We start from the raw sequence: 19,369 nt of genomic DNA, 5'->3' as shown, positions 1-19,369 counted from the left end.
AATCATTATTTGGTTTGAATTGATCTTGTCTAAAATTAAGGTTATTGTTTTTTAAATATTTGTTGTTTCTGGACACAAACCTATTTGGTTGTGAAGGACTATACTGAAAAGTACTTTTATGTATATAACATGCCTTTCCAGGGCTAATATTAAAGAAAACTTCTGCACTAAAAATAATTTAAGATACACCATAGTATCTTACTTCAGAAGACTGAGCAGAGAGTTAACTTTTGGCAGTGTGTGTTTAAGGTGGGCATGTTTTTGCTTTGAACTAACTGAAACATTAGGTTTTCTTCACTTTTTAAAACGCAATCTGTTTTGATTTGTAAGGGTGGGTGTGAGGGTTTTTTTTGTTCTGTTTTAAAATAATAAGTGTGTCTGGTTAGCTAGCTTTGAAGAGGCTTCTGGGAAGAGACAAATGTTTAGCTCATGCAATACCAGTATTTTCAGAAGGCTATGCTGAACTGTATCTCTGATCTAGCCTCAAGCTCTCTTGATTTAATGCTAATCTTTATGTTGACTTTAGATTATACTGGGAGTTTAAGTGTGTCCTAAATTGGATTGATGGTTTTTCCAACAATGCACTCGCGTGGTAATACTGCATAATAAAAGCTTGACAAATAATTTATGGGTATATAGGCTTAAATGTTCCATGTCTCCTTAAGTTTTGTTACACCATGAATTGGTTGTGAGCATCATCCACCCTACTGAAAGATAACTGAAATGTAAAGGTGTTCTGCAAGTTTGCTTATAAACTAGCTTGAAGTAATTATTTGATTTAACATTGATTCCTTGCATGTCTTAGTGTTCTTTTGTCTGCATTAATAACAATGTTTTCCTTTCACCTGCAGAAAGCCACTACTCCTGTGACAAATGGAATTGTTCAAGATGAGTTTTTTGTGAGTTTGAAGATGAGCACCTACCTAGTAGCCTTTGTTGTTGCAGACTTGAAAAACATCAGTAGGGAAATTAATGGGAGTCTGGTACGTTTGTTCCACTTTCAGTTCTTCCTCACCCTTCCGAAGCGAACAAGCCAACAAAACCAAACAAAAAAATCCCCAAACCAATGAGCAAACTCTGTCTTTTTAATTTTTTTAAATTTTCTTGATTTTATTATACTCATCATAAGGAGGATGGGCTGATTTCAGGGTCTATACCAGATGAAGAAGACTTTACAGTAAGGGATTCAGCATCAGGTCTTATTAACAGTGGAAATTTACAGAATGTAAAATTCCTAAGAGCTTTCAGAGCTGGCAGCTTTAAACTTTTAGCTTTAATGCTTCATCTGTGGGGATGTAATGTCGTGCAAACCAAAAGTTGTTCAGATGATGTACAGAAACATTACAGTTCTCAGGGAAGCCTACATACTATTTCAAGCAGTGCTGCTTGAAATGTTCTATATCTGCAAAGATAACCTACCTAAAAGAAGCCAAACAGTTTCTGCAATGTGTGCAATTAAAGTAACTAAAGAAAAAACATGGTAATATTAGGAGTAGGTCCTTAATCTTATTTTAAGAGGTGCAGGAGCTTCATGTGAGCAATGATTTTCATGACTCTGTAGCAGAAATCGCCCCCTTGTGGTGAAATATCGGAAGTGCCAGTACCTACCTAGGAAGAGTCGGAACACTGCCAGTAGCAGTGCAGGAGAAGCAGCCTTCTCTTTAATCCAGTATACAGAAGTAAAGATACTGGTCAAAAGGCTTTGATTCTGACTTGGACAGTTGTTTCTAATTAGAGCTGAATAGGACAGACTGTTTGGTCTAACCTAAAAAGTTAGACTGCTACTTTTTTTTTTGCCTTGTGGCTACTATTCAGGTCTGTATTTGAACTGTATTCCAGGAAAACCATATAACCAGTTCTTTATCAGGCAGAAGATTGGTCACTGTACTAAATGTATCGTGTTTGCAGTGAGCCTGAAATAACTATCCATGTGGTGTGCTTTGCTCAGTTCATAATAGTAAGACTAACTTGCATGGTAATAGTAAAAAGCAGGTGTCCCAACTGTGCCCCCTCCCAGCTTCTTGTGCACCTGGCAGAGCACAGGAAGCTGAAAAGTCCTTGACCATAGCAAGCATTACTTAGCAACAACTAAAGCATCAGTGTGTATCAACATTATTCTGGCACTAAATCCAAAAGACAGCACTATATCAGCTAGTAGGAAGAAAATTAACTCTAGCCTAGCTGAAACCAGGACATAGGCCAAGGCAGACTGTAAGAAGGAAGCATCTAATGATGTTTTCCACTAAATATGTTCTCAAAATCCTTCTAGCAGTTTGTGGCTGGGAGATTCAAAGAATTTGAGCTAACCAGTTCACACAGAATAAATTTATTGTCATGAATGTTATAAGATAGCTTGGAGGTGAAATGAAATTGCTTTGTGTTCATGATGTAATGATATTTTTCTCAATTCCAGAAGATCCTGAGGGGCTTTTATGTTTTGGTTTTGAGCTTAAAATTTGCAGCTAATAATACTTTTGTACTTCTACAAACACTAGATTAGACCCTTACTGGTATGCATTTCATTCAAACTCAAAAATTAAAAGGCCACCCTATCCATCTATTTGAAATGTCATTTTACTGATTTGTAGCATAGTAAGAGGGAGTTGTTTGGTTTTGGTTGCCTTTTTATTTTTTTAATAGAACAGGAAAATTAGTCCCAACATATTTTGTGTTTGTGTATGAAAGGGTGTCCTAAACCTGGACCAATCTGTAACCTAATTAATGTTATTTTCTTGAATATTAATAGAGTGAGACTGTAGCTTCTCAGTTTTTATGAATGCTTCTTACATCATGTCTAATGTGGCCTTACCTTAGATAGGGGAATGGATGGATTTGGGCCCAATTATTATTTCTTGAGAAAGAATTTCTTGCAGGTGATACTAGTGTTATTGTACTGATGGCCTGAACTTATAGATTAACTGAGGTATGCAGGGAGGGTCACTTAATAACTCGTGAGGGAGTAAAAAGGGAAATGGATCAATTTCTATTCATGTAAACCCTGCTTGAGCACCTTCCTTAGAGATGTCATCCTTGAATTGTTCTTGCATACGTGTTGGTCAATTCGATAGTCTGTATTTTGATAGTGAATGAACTCTAGTAAAAAAATTAACTGTTTTTTGACAGCTTGTGTTTGTAACTTATGTGTGTACTCCCAAAACTGTGTCCTATCTGTTTCAGGAACAGCCAGCTCCTGTTTTACTTCTAAAGCTTTTGTAGCTATATATTTCAAAACCTTTCCTCTTCTTTGTTTGGACTAGATATCTGTCTATGCCATACCGCAGCATCTAAACCAAGTTGAGTATGCCCTAAACACAGCAGTGAAGCTTCTGGAATTTTATCAACAATACTTCTTAATAAACTACCCTCTTGAAAAATTAGGTAAGTTCTTTTGATTTTTTTTTAAACAGATGAAGCAGCCCTAATCAATTCTAAGTAATGCAGGGGAACTTTGATTCTGAAAATATCTTCTTAAAAAGAAAAAAAGACAGTGTAAAACATCTGTGAAATAAGGTTCCACCAAAATTAGTAAAACAATCTATTAAATGTTTGACTGAGTATGAGAATTAAGTGATTCCCAAGCGGGAAAATTTTTGTAAGCTTTTGATGCTGGATTGCTTATACTTGTACATAACACCAAAGAAATAATTTGGTGTAAATTTAACATGATGTGCCTTGGTAGGGAGGTACAGAATTATTAATTTGTGAACAATGTTCAGTAGTGCAAAATCTGCAGCCTGACTTCTTTGCATGTATTAGTTTGACTGGAAAGATAGTGAAATGCAGTCTTCTAAGACAGTACTTTCAGCAGTGGCAGCCCCAATTCCTTGTTCCTTGTGTGCATGCAAGATCTATATAGGTATCATCTGTGTAATGCTTAAAGTTGTTTGTGTAAGAGTTCTGCTAGAGAAACATGGCTATAAATTTATGGGGCTTCTGTGCTTGAGAAGTGAGCGCATGTCCGCACCACAGGCTTTAAATAGCGAGGTATGAAGGGATTATAGACTTGAAATACAGAATTGCTTTAACTAGCAGTTTTCAAAAGCTTCTTTGAAATCTTTTCCAGATCTGGTAGCAATTCCTGATTTTCAGTCCGGTGCAATGGAAAACTGGGGCTTGATCACCTTCCGAGAAACAGCACTCTTGTTTAACAGTAATACGTCTTCAGCAAGGGATAAGAAGTTAATAACTGCAGTGATAGCACATGAGCTTGCCCATCAGGTACTGGATTTGGGATGTCATTGTTTAAATGTGGTGGGGTTTGGTTTTTTTTTTTGTTTTGTTTTGTTCTTTTTAAAATGCAATTCTGTGCCTAAATTCACCCCTGGCCCTCACTGTGGCTGGGTTGTGCATTGCATCTGTTTAGAATACCTGCAGGTGTATTTTCTCCAGTACAACAGGCAGCCTGCAACTCTGTCATGACGTACTTATGGAGTTGTTCATGCAAAAGCATTACTGTGGTTTTGACTTAGCTTGATTTTGCCACAAGATGAAGGTGAGGATGTATGGATTGTTACTGTACTAATTTGATTTTATTTCTGAAAAAGAATGTCATTTTGGTCTTTCGTAGTGGTTTGGCAATCTAGTAACTATGGAATGGTGGAATGATCTCTGGCTGAATGAGGGATTTGCCACTTTCATGGAGTACTTTGCCATGGAGGAGGTTTTTCCAGAATTACATTCAGTAAGTACTTTCTGTAACTACACTTACTGTACCTACGCTAAGATCTGTTTTTTATTAAGATCTGGTATGTATAAACTTATATTGAAATTCACTTTGGGCACCATTAATATAATACTGTATCTCCTCTGCTTTGACACTTTAATTACATTGGAAGTGGTTTGGGGGGGGGGGTTTGGGGAGGGCATGTTGGTTTTGTGTTTTTTTTTTATTTTTTGTTTTGGCAGCAGTCTACATGTGGTCCTTGTGTTTTGTGTAGGTTAAAGCACTCTGTGCAAAATAGCAGATGATCAAAGGTGTAGGTGTCTATATATCAAATTATAACTTAAAATCTTTATACAGCAAGTTCACATGTGTTTTTGACTAAGTTTGTCTGTCTCTACTTTTTCTAGTAGACTTAGGAAGCCCCAGAGGTTTAGGTTACTAAATATGCCTGGCATAACTCCTGTCTTTCAATCATTGCGGTAGTTGCTTGTGTCTGAATCAGTCTGGGATTCACAAATCAGGGCAGCTGGTATAAAAGTATGATTTGGTCCTGCCCAATGGATTCTGATAGCATTGAGTTACAAAGTACTGCTCCTACAGGCACTTCTGTTTACACATATGGCTGAAGGATAGAATCTTTTTGATAGAATAACGTAGTGATCATTTGAAAACTCACTTGGGTACTAAGTGACCTGGCTTCTTAGACTCTGGAAAACATGAAGGATTCAAACTTGTTCTTTCCTCTCCAAGGAAGGGATACCAGCTACTGCTGTAAAGCATCCCTGTCACTGAATGCAGGGAGAGAAACAAAGATTAGTGGAACTAAATTGAGGGGACAGTGGAGAGACTAATTTTGCATCCTAGGTAAAGGTATCTCCTAGGAGATACCTGGTCTCTGGAACCAGCTTCCAAGAGTATTTATGTGATTTGCATCAGTCACGGGATTAAAAACCTGATGTGTACTGACTGTTTCCTGCTTGCTGGATCATGGTGTTCTCAGCATTCTGAGTTTTGAGTTCTTAATTCACACTCGTTACTGCATTAAGGAACTTGGGTTACTAACTTGGTTCAGTAGAATTCTTTCTTGGACCTGGCTGTTTAAGTCGTCTTTCATTTGGCTTATCTTGGTTGTTGAGTTTGAGTTTGATGGCCACTAGAAGTATGTTTGTATAGCCATTCTGCCTTTTGGATGCATATGTGGTATGGGGAGGACACAAAACTAGTCTAATGTTTTAACAAGGACACATGAACGCTTGTTGACTTCATTCTGAAATGTGCCTGACAAAGTGCCTTCACCAACATCTCTTTTCATCACTTGGTGGTGCCAAAATATGTTTTGGTAAAAATAAAAAAAATCACTCCAAACTTCTGCATTCAAGAAGAATAGCTTTAAAATGTTAAACTTTAAAACATATCTTTATTGTATCATACACAGGTCTTAACTTTTTTTTTTTTGGTAACCCTCTAACGTATAGAGGAAACCGTATAGAGAATTGTTTACTCAAGTCTCGATTAAATTAAATGGACAAATACCACTACAGTCAGCTTCTTTTCATATTAAATTCAAATATCTTCATTCTAGAAGAAGGAAGAGGCTTTGGTACTAGGATCACTAGATAAGGTGTGCTTACATTCACACGAACATCACTGTAATGAGTAATTTCCCTATATTTCATGCTTTGAAGTTAAAGCATATTAAAGAGATCATGCTTTTGTATTCCCTGCTCCCTGTAAATGAACTGAAAACATTGGTGAGCCAAATCTAAAACTGGGCACATACTTACTTAGTAGGTACATTTATTTTCTCTAGTGGCAGTGATGCATTTACCTGAGACAGGAGCTTAAGGGTTGGGATAATGATGTAAACTCAAGAGTGATGAGATTCCACTGCTAAAATTTGGCAGGAAAAAGTAGATTTTACAAATGCTACCCTGACAAATCTTTCGCTGCCTCCATTGGCAGGAAGGTGAGCAATGGCATGTTAGACCAATGGAAGAGCAAATAGAGAGAACTGTCACTGTTCTGTTTACCATGTGCGTTCTAGCCTCTCAGACATTTATAAATGTTTCTCTTCTAGGATGAAGATTTCCTTAATTTAATTTTCAAGGCTATGATGAAGGATTCCTTGAATTCTTCACATCCAGTCTCTTCTGCTGTTCAGTCTTCAGAGCAAATTGAAGAAATGTTTGATGCACTTTCTTATATCAAGGTAACTTTAAAAATATTTGGAAACATATTTGGAAACAGACGTGTGATTTTCAGCTTCCCTTAGTTGTGAAATGGATTTGGTTTCTCTCCCTAAGCTGCATATCGAAAAGCATAGCTGTTGTTTCATGCTTCAGAGTTGCTATGTCAAGTAATTCTCTTTTGGTGAGTTTCTGGAAGCTATGCATCATACACAATCATGTCTGTAGCAGACTAACTTCAGAGATAACAATTAGGTCACTCTTTGCCTGGTTAAAACTACATTAATGGGTATTTCTGCAGTTTTATGAATAATTAGATTAACCAGGCAGCCTTCAGCTTCAGGCAAGGTGTTACTTAACTTCCAAAACTTGAATATGGAATGTGCAAGAACTGTACATGTTCTCATTAAAATCTTCCTTTTAATTTCTTCTTGTTCCTTTCTCTGAAATACTACCAAAAAATATAAAGTGCACCTTTAAACTTCTCATGATTTATGGCCGCTCATCTGCATTCAGTTGTACAGTATGCAAGTCCTCAGGTAATTTTTTTATTAGTGGCTGTGATATAGAAGCATTTATATGGAAAAAAATGGCTTCAGCTATGTTTAAAAAAAGCAAAACCCAACACCTTTCTGCCTACATATTTGTGTCCACTGTCATACTAGAACTACTCAGTTACTCTTTCCTTTTTTTACAAAACATGGCTGTATTTAAACACTGTCAAAATGCACTTGTCCTTCTACAGCCAATTCCAGCCTATTAAGTGTGTCTCATCTTTTTCCTGTAATTTTAGCATTTGATAGAACTGAAAATCATATGACTATTAAAGAGTGTCTCACAAGTGCAGTTCTTTACCATATGGAGGAGTATTGCTTATGAAATATGGCAGCCAGCAAAGAATTGTCAGTAAGAAGGCAATATTTTTGAGATTATGTTAATTGGAAAAATTGTCAAGCTCTATTAACCTACTTTGTAACTGTGTTCTGAGCCTTCAAAATATTAAAAAATAGTTTTCCAAAGCAACTGGGAAGAAATGTCAAGGTGTATTAGCCTTTGTTGTAACTGTTTGGAGTTTATGAAATACTAAAAAAATATTTTTCTACGGCAACTGAGGGTTAAGGTGATTATTCAAATGATACCATTTGGGAAAAAATCTGCCAGCTTCTGAGTTATTCTTGTACTGTGAAAGAGTTATAATATGCATATGCTTCACCAAGTTCTACAACTTTAATTTACCAAGTCTTTTTTTTCTCCCTAAAGGGGGCTTCACTTCTTTTGATGCTGAAGCACTATCTCACTAAGGATGTTTTCCAGGCTGGCATTGAGGTATACTTGCATAATCACAAATATGGATCTGCCCAGAGTGATGATTTATGGGACAGCATGAATGAGGTAACTGTCTTTGATGCACTGTTCTTGTTTTTTCACTTTCTAAATATGTGGTAATTTAAATTTATTTTCTTGTTTATGTAGGAAATAAGATAATACACTGCTGGTAAGATAAGATAATACACTGCTAAAATTCTTGCTCATCTTAGTCCAAACTTCTGTCATACAGATATGGAGATTCCGGTAGCTTCTAGGACTCCAGGGAGTGCCATCCCCAAAAAGCACTGGAAGTGGGTATGCACTACTATGCAGAGTCATATGTAGACATGTGCTCTCTAGAGTTGCACTGTTAGTGAATTAAGACCAGAATAAACATAGTAATCTTAAATGCAGGGCAAAACTACTTTCAAGGAATGGCTGAATCCAACTGCTGTAGAGGTCTTGGGATGCTTTCTACTAGCGTAACTTTGTTTCAGAGATATCTTCTGTTTCAATAAGCAGTGCTGGAATTGTAGGAAAAGAGATTGTAGGGGATGGTTTAGTTCTGCAGCTCTCAAATGGTAAGGCAGGCATAAAGCTTTGTCTGATTCAAGTTGGTGTGGTGGGAGAGAGCAAGGGTGCAAGAAAGCAAGGGCACAGGCAGGAGAGACAGCAAGCCTGTGGGAGCTGGGGAGGGCAGGGGCAAGAGAGTGCGATGGGAAGGAGGGGGGAGAGACAGCAGGAGGGAGGTGGTGAAGGAGGGAGAGAGAGCAGGAAAGGGGCAGGGGTGTGAGAGTGCAAGGGAGAGAGCACGTAGGAGGGAGAGTGCAAGGGGGACAGCTTGTGCCGGACAGAGTGAGAGTGGTCCCAACAAAAAAGAGCTGCTGAGTATACCCAGGGTGTGTCAAGGTAGTTGTATAAGGGAAGGGAACGGATTTCCCAGTGGATGTGCGTACTGTATAGTATGTATTAAAGTATCTGAAATAAGTGTGAGGTTCTCTCAAAGAAGCTGAGTGCTAGGCAGGATACTAACAATGTTTAATTTTGGTTCTTGGCATCTACCTTATAATATTTGAATTTCTGCAGAACTGACGCCACTGTTAGTCATTGTCAGATGTCACAGGTGGCTGTGAATTTGTGTCTTTAGTCATACACAGTCACTAGTTTGCTAGCTAGTGGTGGATTATTACTGATATCAGACTGTGACTCTCTGTCATAAGAGAACTCTTCTGGTTTGTGTAGTGATTTTTATAGTGCAAAATAGACTTTCCTCTCCTCAGCCCCTGCAAAATGGAGCCTCCTGACCAACCATCTTCAGTCATGCACATGTAGAGAATGTACCACAGGGACATGGTAGTACCCACATAGAGTGGCTAGGGAGACCACACAGATGCCTCACATTTAATTATGTGGGGGCTTAACTGTTACTAGAGCATGGGGAAAGGGCCATTCTCACTTGTTTAGTCTGTCTTCTTGGATCAGAAAATAACTTTTTTTTTTTAAACTGTAACCCTACTGTTTGTCCATGGGGCAAGTTCAGCTTTTCTGCAAACTCAGCAGGCCTCTTTCTCCAGTCTTTTGGAACCTCAGTCATCGTCTTTTCAGAGTCAAACATAATTGTTAGCAACTCTGGGATTGCTTCGCCCACCTGTATTGGTATTGTTAAGTGAATCGCATCCAACCAACTTATTAACAGTAACAGTCAGTATCATCAGAACTCGGTGTGTATTTCCTATTTTAATGATAAACATCCTTTGTAGATGGTATTAATTTAATAGTTACCAAAGTCCTGCTGACACCATGTATTTAACAACATTATCTGCCAGAAGCTGCCTTTCTGTGTGGAGGAACCCACCAACTGGTTCCTTAGGTGTTTTCTGATGCTGCTTACAATGTTTGCCTTTTCCTCTGTGTCCATTCCTGGCTGCACCTCATTTTGTGCCTGAATGTTTGATTTGTTTTATGGGTTTTTAGCATGTAAGTGTTAATGCTGTTAATTTTGTTCTTTTTACATAGCTGCACTTTTATATACTTTCATATTCCCTTTTTCAAAAGACTCATGGTTTAGCTGGACTGCTTTGTTATTGCAATGAGTTAGTTTACATTTTGGCTTTTATTATTTTTCTTCCCTGAGAAGACACCAAATCTTCTGCACTACTTTCTTTCCCCTGATTTTCACCTATTGCCTCTCTGAATTTAATGAAATATACTGTCCCTATGTCCATTTTCCTTTGTTTAGGTATTCTTTCTGTCTTTTTCTTTTTGTATCTTGAATTCTTACTTCCTCTTGGTTTCTGATCGTTTTTCACCTTCAGGTTCTCAGCCAGACTCTGTTGGTTAACAGTCAAATCGAGACAGGCTGCATCTCTGATTACTTTCTCTGCCTTTGGTATCAAAAGTTCATCCTTTCTGTGAACCTGATAGAAAGTCTTTGCTCAATAGAATTTCCCCCAGTAGGTGTCTGAATAATTAAAACTATGTGAACTAGATGAATGTAAGTAGCTCTCACAAAATATTGTGTACCTATCTGATCTTTGATACCATAATTAGTGCCCTTGGACTCTAACCAGTGCTCAGATCTGCTAAAACTTTCTTTCAAAGTTTTCTCTTCATAATACAAAAGGCCATATCTCCAAGTCTCCCTTATGACAATTAAATCATTAGTATTGTCTTATATTATCATATATTGACATCTTTGCTATGCCTTTTAGTTGTTTCCTGTATTTATGGTAATAGTGAAAAAAATATATGATATTCAGCAAACTGACTGGCTCTTTTTTCTTTTGCTCCCATTAATTATGCCTAGGCTGAATGTGTTCGAATATTCGAGTCCTAAAAGTGGCCTTTTCTTTGATCATATATTTTCGCTGCCTACTCAGCAAAATGCACAATCATTTCTTAAGTCTTAGCCTTCTCTTTGAAAATCGACAGTCATAGCTGGAGTGAAGATGAGAAAATGGCATGTGAATTAAATGAAAAATCTGTAACACAGGAAGCAAACTTTTTGTATAGCTTGCCTAGAGAGAAGAAGGATGAAGCAATTTTCATGTGCTGCTTTCATTGGAGTTAGGAGCTGTTGTTCAAAGAAGATATATCAATAAAATCAACTAGTGTCAATAAAATTTTTGATATGGTGAAACTATGAACCTATAATTTCTTATAAACGGGTTTAATTTTAAGTGATTGGCACAGTTCTGTTTTGGAATAGAATTATTTCAGTGGAGCAAATTTACTCATGTCTCTGTAGAGATTAGACACAAATCTTTCTTCCAGTGTGTAGGTGGCTTACACTGTTAGCACAGAAGACTGAGTTGCAAAACAGGCACATTGGCAAGGTGCAAGGATTAGATTTAATTAGGTTCCTGATCTCTCAAAATTCCTCTTATCTTGGGTTTGGGGTTTTTTGGTGAGTTTGTTTCTGTCTGGCTGCCATTGATCTTACAGATTTCTTGGTGGTTTCAAAGTCTAACAGGAAGGAAAGGAAAAAGATAGGAGAGTGCAAGGAGGAGCTTACCATGTCTCTCTTTTCTGCAACATTCTCTTCTCCATTTTCATGCCATATCAGTCCAACCTATGCGATGCTTCCAATTTGTCTTTCCACTGCTTTACTAGGATTCCCTCAACTTAAGAAAATAAAAACCACTTGCTCCTCTAAATTGTTGCTTATGGAACTTAAAAGCTTGGTGTCAAAGTGTTTGTTTACAGACGCATAATCATGCTACTACTTATTTTGAAAGTTAGAGAGAAAGGTTTAAAAATGTTGACCATTTGCCATTTTCTTATTATGCTATGATTGTTTTTTACAGATTACCAATGGAACACTAGATGTAAAAAAGCTGATGAAAACGTGGATTCTGCATAAAGGATTTCCTTTAGTCACTGTTGTCCGAAAGGGAAAGATTATTTCTGTACAGCAAGAGAAATTTTTGAATCACGTGGAACCAGAAAATTGGACATCAGATGAAAGGTTACTACCTTGTTAATATTTTTTATCCATTGATTAAGATCTGCCCGCAGATACCTTTCTTGATTTTGTACATCTTTCTCACTTCTATTCAGGGGTTATAGTATTTTCTTTGAAGGCAGGTGTAGTAATAGAGAATTTGGCACAGAAATTCACACGTCTAATATCTGCCTGAAGATTCATGTCTATTTCCACCTAAGCAACTGGTAAAAATCTGTGGTGTCTTTTGTAAGCTGAGTTTCCTGTTTGCATCCTTTCCTGAAGCTTTTAAGCTTGAAGTGATGAGTTGTGGTAAATGGTAGAATGAGTTCTTCAGGTTTTTTTAATACCAAAAGGTAGATCTCACAGGTAAAGTTTTTGTGTAATTTCAGAAAGTTTTGTGTGGTTAATGAGAAGCTGTAGAAAGGTAGGTTGCAGAAGTTTGCAGAAGTTACAGATGTGTATTTCTTACTTTAGAGCCTCTGCTTCTTCATGCCAAAATTCAATGTACATCGTGGGCTTTCTTAGAGGAAAGAAGAGAAGCTAGAATCAAAGCTTTCTTGGCTTAAAAATTTTAAGATGGCACTAATGCATAATAGCAAATGGCTGAATATATGAGAGACGATATCCATTGTACCAGAAACTAAAAGGAAAGACATATGCAAATGCTGAAGAAGCAAAGATGTGGCAGTTGCTAATTGTAAAAATGAATTTAATGCAAATATGTCTTATATTATGAACCTTACTGTATTTTGGAACAAACCAAAATTTGTAGCTTTGAATCCTTTTGAGATTTTGGTGGTTTTATTCAGTTATCTGAAATTTTAACAGGAACTGAGTCCTTTGCATCATCTTGCAGAATCAGGGCTGTGAAAGGAATTTGTCTCTTGAAGTATTGGAAGTTACAGGGCTTTGTTTTATTCATGTTATGTGGAGGAAGGAAAGTGATATGTGGTTGAAAAGTAGGGGAAGAAGGGAAGGTTTCAGTGCGGTCCCCCACAGCTTCCTTCTGTCTATATTGGGGAGATACAGATTTGGTGGGTGGACTGTTCGGTGGATGAGGAATTGGTTGGATGGTCACATCCAGACGGTAGTGGTGAATGGCTTGATGTCCAGTGACAAGTGATGCCCCTCAGGGATCCAGTACTGGGACCAGTGCTATTTAACATTTTCATCAGTGATATAGGCAGTGGGAACATGTGCACCCTCAGCAAGTTTGCAGATGACACCAAGCTGAGCAGTGCAGTTGACATGCCAGAAGGATGGGATGTCATCCAGAGCGACATGGACAAGGTGGAGAGGTGGGCCTGTGACAACAACCTCATGACATTCAACTAGGCCAAGTGCAAAGTCCTGCACCTGGGTCAGGGCAACCCCCATTATCAGTACAGGCTGGGGAATGAAGGGATTGAGAGCATCCCTGCAGAGCAGGACTTGGGGGTACTGGTGGACAAAAAGCTGGACACGAGCCAACAATATGCACTCACAGCCCAGAAGGCCAACTGTGTCCTGGGCTGCATGAAAAGAAGTGTGGCCAGCAGGTTGGGGGAGATGATTCTATCCCTCTGCTCTGGTGAGACCCTACCTGGAGTACTGAGTCCATCTCTGGAGTCCCCACCAGAAGAAGGACATGGAGCTGTTGGAGCGGGTCCAGAGGAGGGCCACAAAAATGATCTGAGGGCTGGAGCACCTCTCCTGTGAGGACAGGCTGAGAGAGTTGGGGTTGTTCGTCCTGGAGAAGAGAAAGCTTTGGGGAGACCTTATAGCAGCCTTTCAGTACTTAAAGGGAGCCTAAAGAAAAGATGGCAGCTATCTTTTTATCAAGGCCTGTTGTGACAGGGCAAGGGGTAATGGTTTTAAACTAAAGGAGGGTAGATTTATACTGGATATAAGGAAAAAATTTTTACAGTGAGAGTGGTGAAGCACTGGCACAGGTTGCCGAGAGAAGAGTGCAGATGACACCAAGCTGCGTGGTGTGGTTGACATGTCAGATGGATGGGATGTCATTCAGAGGGACCTGGACAGGTGGGTCCGTGTGAACCTCATGAGGCTGGGGGCAACCCCCACTATTAATATAGTATAGCCTGGGGATGAAGGTATTGACAGCAGCCCTGCAGAGAAGCACTTGGGGATATTGGCAGATGAAAAATTGGGCATGAGCCAACAGGGTGAGCTTGTAGCCCAGAAAGCCAATTGTATCTTGGGCTGCATAAAAAGAAGCATGGCCAGCAGGTCAAGGGAGGTGATTCTGATCCTTTAGTCTCTCTAGTGAGACCCCCACCTGGACTACTGTGTCCAGCTCTGAAGTCCTCAGCACAGGAAAGACATGGACCTGGTGAAGTGGATCCAGAGGAGGGACACAAAAATGATTAGAGGGATGGAACATCTCTCCTGTGTGGACAGACTGAGAGAATTGGGATTGTTTAGCCTAGAGAATAGAAGGCTCCAGGGAGACCTTATTCTGGCCTCTCAATATTTCAATGTGAGATGGGGACAGACTTTTTTGTAGGGCCTGTTGTGACAGGACACGGGGTAGTGGTTTTAAACTAAAGGAGGGTAGATTCAGACTAGATGTAAGGAAGAAATTTTTTACAATGAGGGTGGTGAAACACTGGCACAGGTTGCCCAGAGAGGTAGTGGAGGCCCCATTCCTAGAAACATTCAAGGTCAGCTTAGATGGGCTTTGAGCAACCTGATCTAGTTGAAGATGTCCCTGCCCATGGCAGGGGGGGTTGCTTAGATGATGTTTAAAGGTTGATTCCAGCCCAAACTATTCTGTGATTGTATGAAATTTTCCCACTTCTTGACAGGGTGGAAATAAATAATTGCTGTACATGCTGTATGTGTACTCTTTTATCATATCCTGATTATATGAGTGAAATTTATACTATATTATTTCACACAGCATGCAGTGGTTCTAATACTACTAATATATTAAAATGCTTAAATTAAAAAAAACAAAACAAACCCCTCAAAAACAAATAGTATGTGTATAATATGTCAGTAAACATTTGCTTTCCTTTGCAGTTATCTGTGGCATATTCCTCTCACCTACATAACTAGTAGCTGCAACTTTACCCATTGTACTAATGCATATTTACTGGACCAAAAGTCAGGTATGTGACTTAAAAATTTGGTGGCAAGTTACTGAAGTGTTGTAGATCTTTCTGAGCACACACTTGCATACGATGTGAGGATGAAGATATACATAGTACAAAATAATTACAGATAGCTGGAGCCAAGCACTATTGGTGGTGTCTTCATTAGAGTGTTGATCCCTATAGCATCATATGTACAAGTAAATGGCAGGAACTGGGGCAGAAGCACAGGTTTGGAATTACTAAAAGCCTGTACTCTTCGTCCCAGGGCATGCACAAAATCTCTCAAACTGCACTCCCCTTTACAGAGTGGGTAAGGAGAGAGTTGCTCTGCCAGTGTACTGAAATGTGAGGAAGTGACTTTCCACTGAAATCATATTTATTTTCTTTAACGGTATAAGAAAATATTGCATCTGGAACAGATTAAGTGTTTAAGAATGCTGTTGTAGAACTTGAAACCCTTACATCTTTTCATATAAATGCTCTGCTTTTGCTGCAGTGGCTAGTTGGAATCCTAAATTGTTAGTCATAGGGAGTTTTTTTATGTAGCCCTGTTTTTTTCCTTACTGAGTAGTTACCATACCCTTTTATGTAGCATTGTGCTAAAATCACTTTGGCTCTCCACTGACATTAATATGTTTTTGCATTTTATTGAAGTTGGTCTGACTCATCGTCTTATGACTGCTGATATATTTTCTTCTCCCCATATTGAAGTTACTATTCAGTACATGTAACTGGCAATTATTTTTAATTTATAAACCTGTTGTGCACCGCAACTTTTTGAAATAAAACTATACTAATTTAAAATCAAATTCTTAGACCTGATCTTGACAATTTTACTGTTTATGGATTTTTACAAACTGCCAGCCCTCTAAAATTACTTTAGAAGTACTATAATTAAAGTAAATAATTTTGGTTTGTGTTGTTCTGACATTGGTTTTACAAAGCCTTCAAGTTATTCCTGGCCTTTTTCATTTGAGATGAAGTTTTAGAAAAAAATATTATGAATTATCAGAATGGAAAAACAAAGCTGTTTAATTGAATGTGTTCTTGATCTTACTTAGAACTAATAATAGGTAAGTAGCTTGATTTAATAATTTTTGTTTCACCTTAAATGGCCCTGTTGGTGGTCTGATGTTCATAGTACTAATTCTTGACTCACTATAGAAACTTAGATGTGAAGGATATGAGAGTGTATGATGTGTTATGAGGTGTACTGAAGAGTTTGGGGTAGAATATTTACTAAATTTCGGAGGCATAGTAGGTGCTGTGCAAACTGATGTTTTTGGCAGTAATTATAGAATCAACTGAAATGAAAAGTTTTCCCCAAAGCTTCTCTTCTTGTATCTAGTTGACTTTGGAACTGGAGTGTGGCCTTTCATCTACCGAATTCAGTCTCCATTTCTCTAATTCTTTATATGATATGTCTAACTGCTTCTTACATATGTGAAAATGGCCAGAGGAGACAAGTTTGAAAGGAGGACTGGACAGAAGGAGAAAAATTATTGGACTAAGTAACTAACTGCATAAATACAACTTGGGGCAGACTGTGATACTGTTCATTCAGTCAGATGTAAGAAGAAGGAGGAAGAAGTACAACCTGGAGTTCTGGAGGCTTGTTGTGCAACATTTGTACTGACTATTCCTCCTTCATAGTAGGGGGAACTAGTGGGTGGAAAAGGATTTATTAACTCTCTGGAACCACTCTCCTTTATAGATTTGGATTCAAACAAACATCTGCTAAATGCTTGTTTCTGCCGCTAATTGGTTTTCTGTCCATTAGCTGTCATTGAACTTCCAGAAGAGGTGGAATGGGTAAAATTCAATGTGGACATGAACGGCTACTACATAGTGCACTATGCTGAAGACTGGAAAACGTTGATTGATCTGTTGAAAAAAAACCACACTGCTTTGAGTCCTAAGGACAGAGCCAATTTGATCAACAATATCTTCAACCTTGCAGGGTAAGACTTTTATATTGGAAAACATAGTTAATGTGTTCATAAAGCTTTTTCCAAGTCAGAAAGATCAGACTTAAATTCTAGAGAAGACTCCTTCAGAGAAGTTTGAATTCAGTCTTCAATAGGCACTAGCCTATTGAAACTGTTCACCACACACTAATATTTTAAGTTAATTCACTGATGCTTCAATATTGGTGTTCTTTATAGCAGCATTCAATTATTTGCATCACAAATTGCTACATGATAACTTCCATTTCTGGAAGACAATGTGTTCTTTAGTGTCTGATAATCTGCCTAGCAGGCTGTTTTCCTGTACTCTGTCGATGCGTGCTCCACTTTAGAGAAGTTAGTTATTTGCCTCTGAAATTTTTACTGACTCCCTCTCTTGTCTTTCACCACTGCCATCAGGTGAGGTGAGGCGGACCATTCTGGATGGCCTCTTTGACAGCTGCTTCCAGTGTCTGAATACCCTCATTTGTGATAAATATTTTCAGACGTCATTGTCACCCTTCCTTACCTATTTTAATTTTTGTTAATTGAAGGCATGTTAGTGGCCATTGTTGCTTTGTTGCTATCTTACTAATGTTATAAAAATCTCTACATCTAAATTGTTTCTTAGCTTCTCCCTCTGTTCACCTACCCTTCTGTTAATGTAATGGAAAGCATCACTGCTGATCTTGTTTCAGGGAGTGCTTTTGTTCTGGAAGCCATTTTAATGTTTGTGTTCATTGACCTGTAGTCTAGGAAAAGAGTCTCTGGGAAAAGCCTTTGAGCTGATTGACTACCTGAACAGAGAGAGCAGCACTGCACCACTCACTCAAGCTTTGTTTCAGCTGAGTCTTATATACAGTCTTTTAGAGAAAAAGGGTGAACAACAACTGGCAGCGCGAGTCATGGTATGTCTTAGTTTTCTGTAAATTCTAATTTGAAAAAACTGGCTGTAATGTTCTATGTAGTTACATTATCTTTTTAATTGTTGTCTGTTGAACATATTCAGTAATCTCACTAAGCTGGATGGGGATTCAAGACAGTTGCCAGTCTTGCCTGCTTTGTAGCATAGTAATGACCTCTTACCAAAATGCTAATTTTGTTGGATCGACTTCCACTCCTCCACAATATTTTGTATGGAGTGTAATGCAGTGGGAACACAGTGGTGTCTGGGGATTTGCTGTAAAGGTCAACGCGGTATAGAGATGTAATTAAACAGAGTCCGTGACATTTTTCAGGTGCAGAAAATAAATTAGAGTGACTGGAGATCATATATCTAATTGCTTTGTAGAGAGGCCATGGAAGGAAACAAAACTGTTTTCTGTAAAAATAGGAAAATGTGAATGGTTGACATTGTCCCATTCCAGCTGTGCAGTAGATCAACAAAATACAGTGCTACAGACTTAGCAATGAACTCAACATTGTAGCCTTAGTTACGCTGAGGAAATGTCTTTCATTTCTCGGTTTACCTTCTTATTATGCAACCTCCTCTCTATATTCGTATACAGGTTTAAAATGATCCTTGCTGCTTTACATTGTAGAACATCAGCAAAGGCATTTAGTCTAGAAGGAAAATTATGAAATTATTAGGTAAAATAGGCAGATGTTTTTCTTTATACTAGGTCAGGGTAATTAGTGAGTGCTTAAGGAAACTTATAAGAAGCAAAACCCACTACTATAATAATATTCCTTATTTAGTATTTATTCGAAGGTTTTACACACGCATAGGTTTGTGATAAGCAGCCTGAGCTATGGTTTGCAATGCAGCATCCATAAGGTTATATTTAAGGTCAGGTGTTTCAGCTGAGATATGGTAGCTGGTCAGGCACCTAGCTGTGGTTTTGGCAAGCTACAGAACTACAAACATGAAGGGTATTTAGCCTATAGATAAAGGTTGGTTTGTTTGCTTATGCTAAACTGATGTGTATTAACTGTCACTTGATGAAGTTAAAAGCAGGTAAACCTGTAGGAGTTTTTGTTAGTTGATATAGTAAGCTGACTAGATACTAGTCTGAGCTGTAGCTCAAAGTGTAGTGTTCAGTTTCCATATGCAATTTAAGATATAAACCTGGCCCATCTTTCAGGTGTATGTTGTATCTGATATTTATTCATACAGATAAGATATGGTATATGTAAATTAGAGTACGTAGATTAAAAACTACTATTTTTAACTTCCACACTTCTAAAACTTAAGGGTTTTTTTTTCTTTTTTTAAAACTAAT

At 38.2% G+C, this 19,369-nt stretch overlaps 1 protein-coding gene across 2 annotated transcripts in view; it reads left to right on the top strand.

Annotated features, from left to right (window-relative positions):
• LNPEP (leucyl and cystinyl aminopeptidase) overlaps nt 1–19,369 on the top strand; it is a 61,145-nt gene that overhangs the window by 34,121 nt on the left and 7,655 nt on the right. For both annotated transcript variants that reach the window (XM_075078399.1, XM_075078400.1), the window contains 10 exons: nt 852–983; nt 3,258–3,378; nt 4,064–4,218; nt 4,568–4,681; nt 6,741–6,872; nt 8,110–8,241; nt 11,964–12,124; nt 15,128–15,216; nt 16,982–17,162; nt 17,899–18,055. In XM_075078399.1, the coding sequence (XP_074934500.1) occupies nt 852–983; nt 3,258–3,378; nt 4,064–4,218; nt 4,568–4,681; nt 6,741–6,872; nt 8,110–8,241; nt 11,964–12,124; nt 15,128–15,216; nt 16,982–17,162; nt 17,899–18,055 (1,374 nt within the window). The remainder of the gene's footprint in view (nt 1–851; nt 984–3,257; nt 3,379–4,063; nt 4,219–4,567; nt 4,682–6,740; nt 6,873–8,109; nt 8,242–11,963; nt 12,125–15,127; nt 15,217–16,981; nt 17,163–17,898; nt 18,056–19,369) is intronic.

This window comes from Phalacrocorax aristotelis, chromosome Z (genome assembly GCF_949628215.1).
Source record: "Phalacrocorax aristotelis chromosome Z, bGulAri2.1, whole genome shotgun sequence".
NCBI classification, from domain to species: domain Eukaryota; kingdom Metazoa; phylum Chordata; class Aves; order Suliformes; family Phalacrocoracidae; genus Phalacrocorax; species Phalacrocorax aristotelis.
This window is presented reverse-complemented; position numbering and strand designations above follow the sequence as displayed.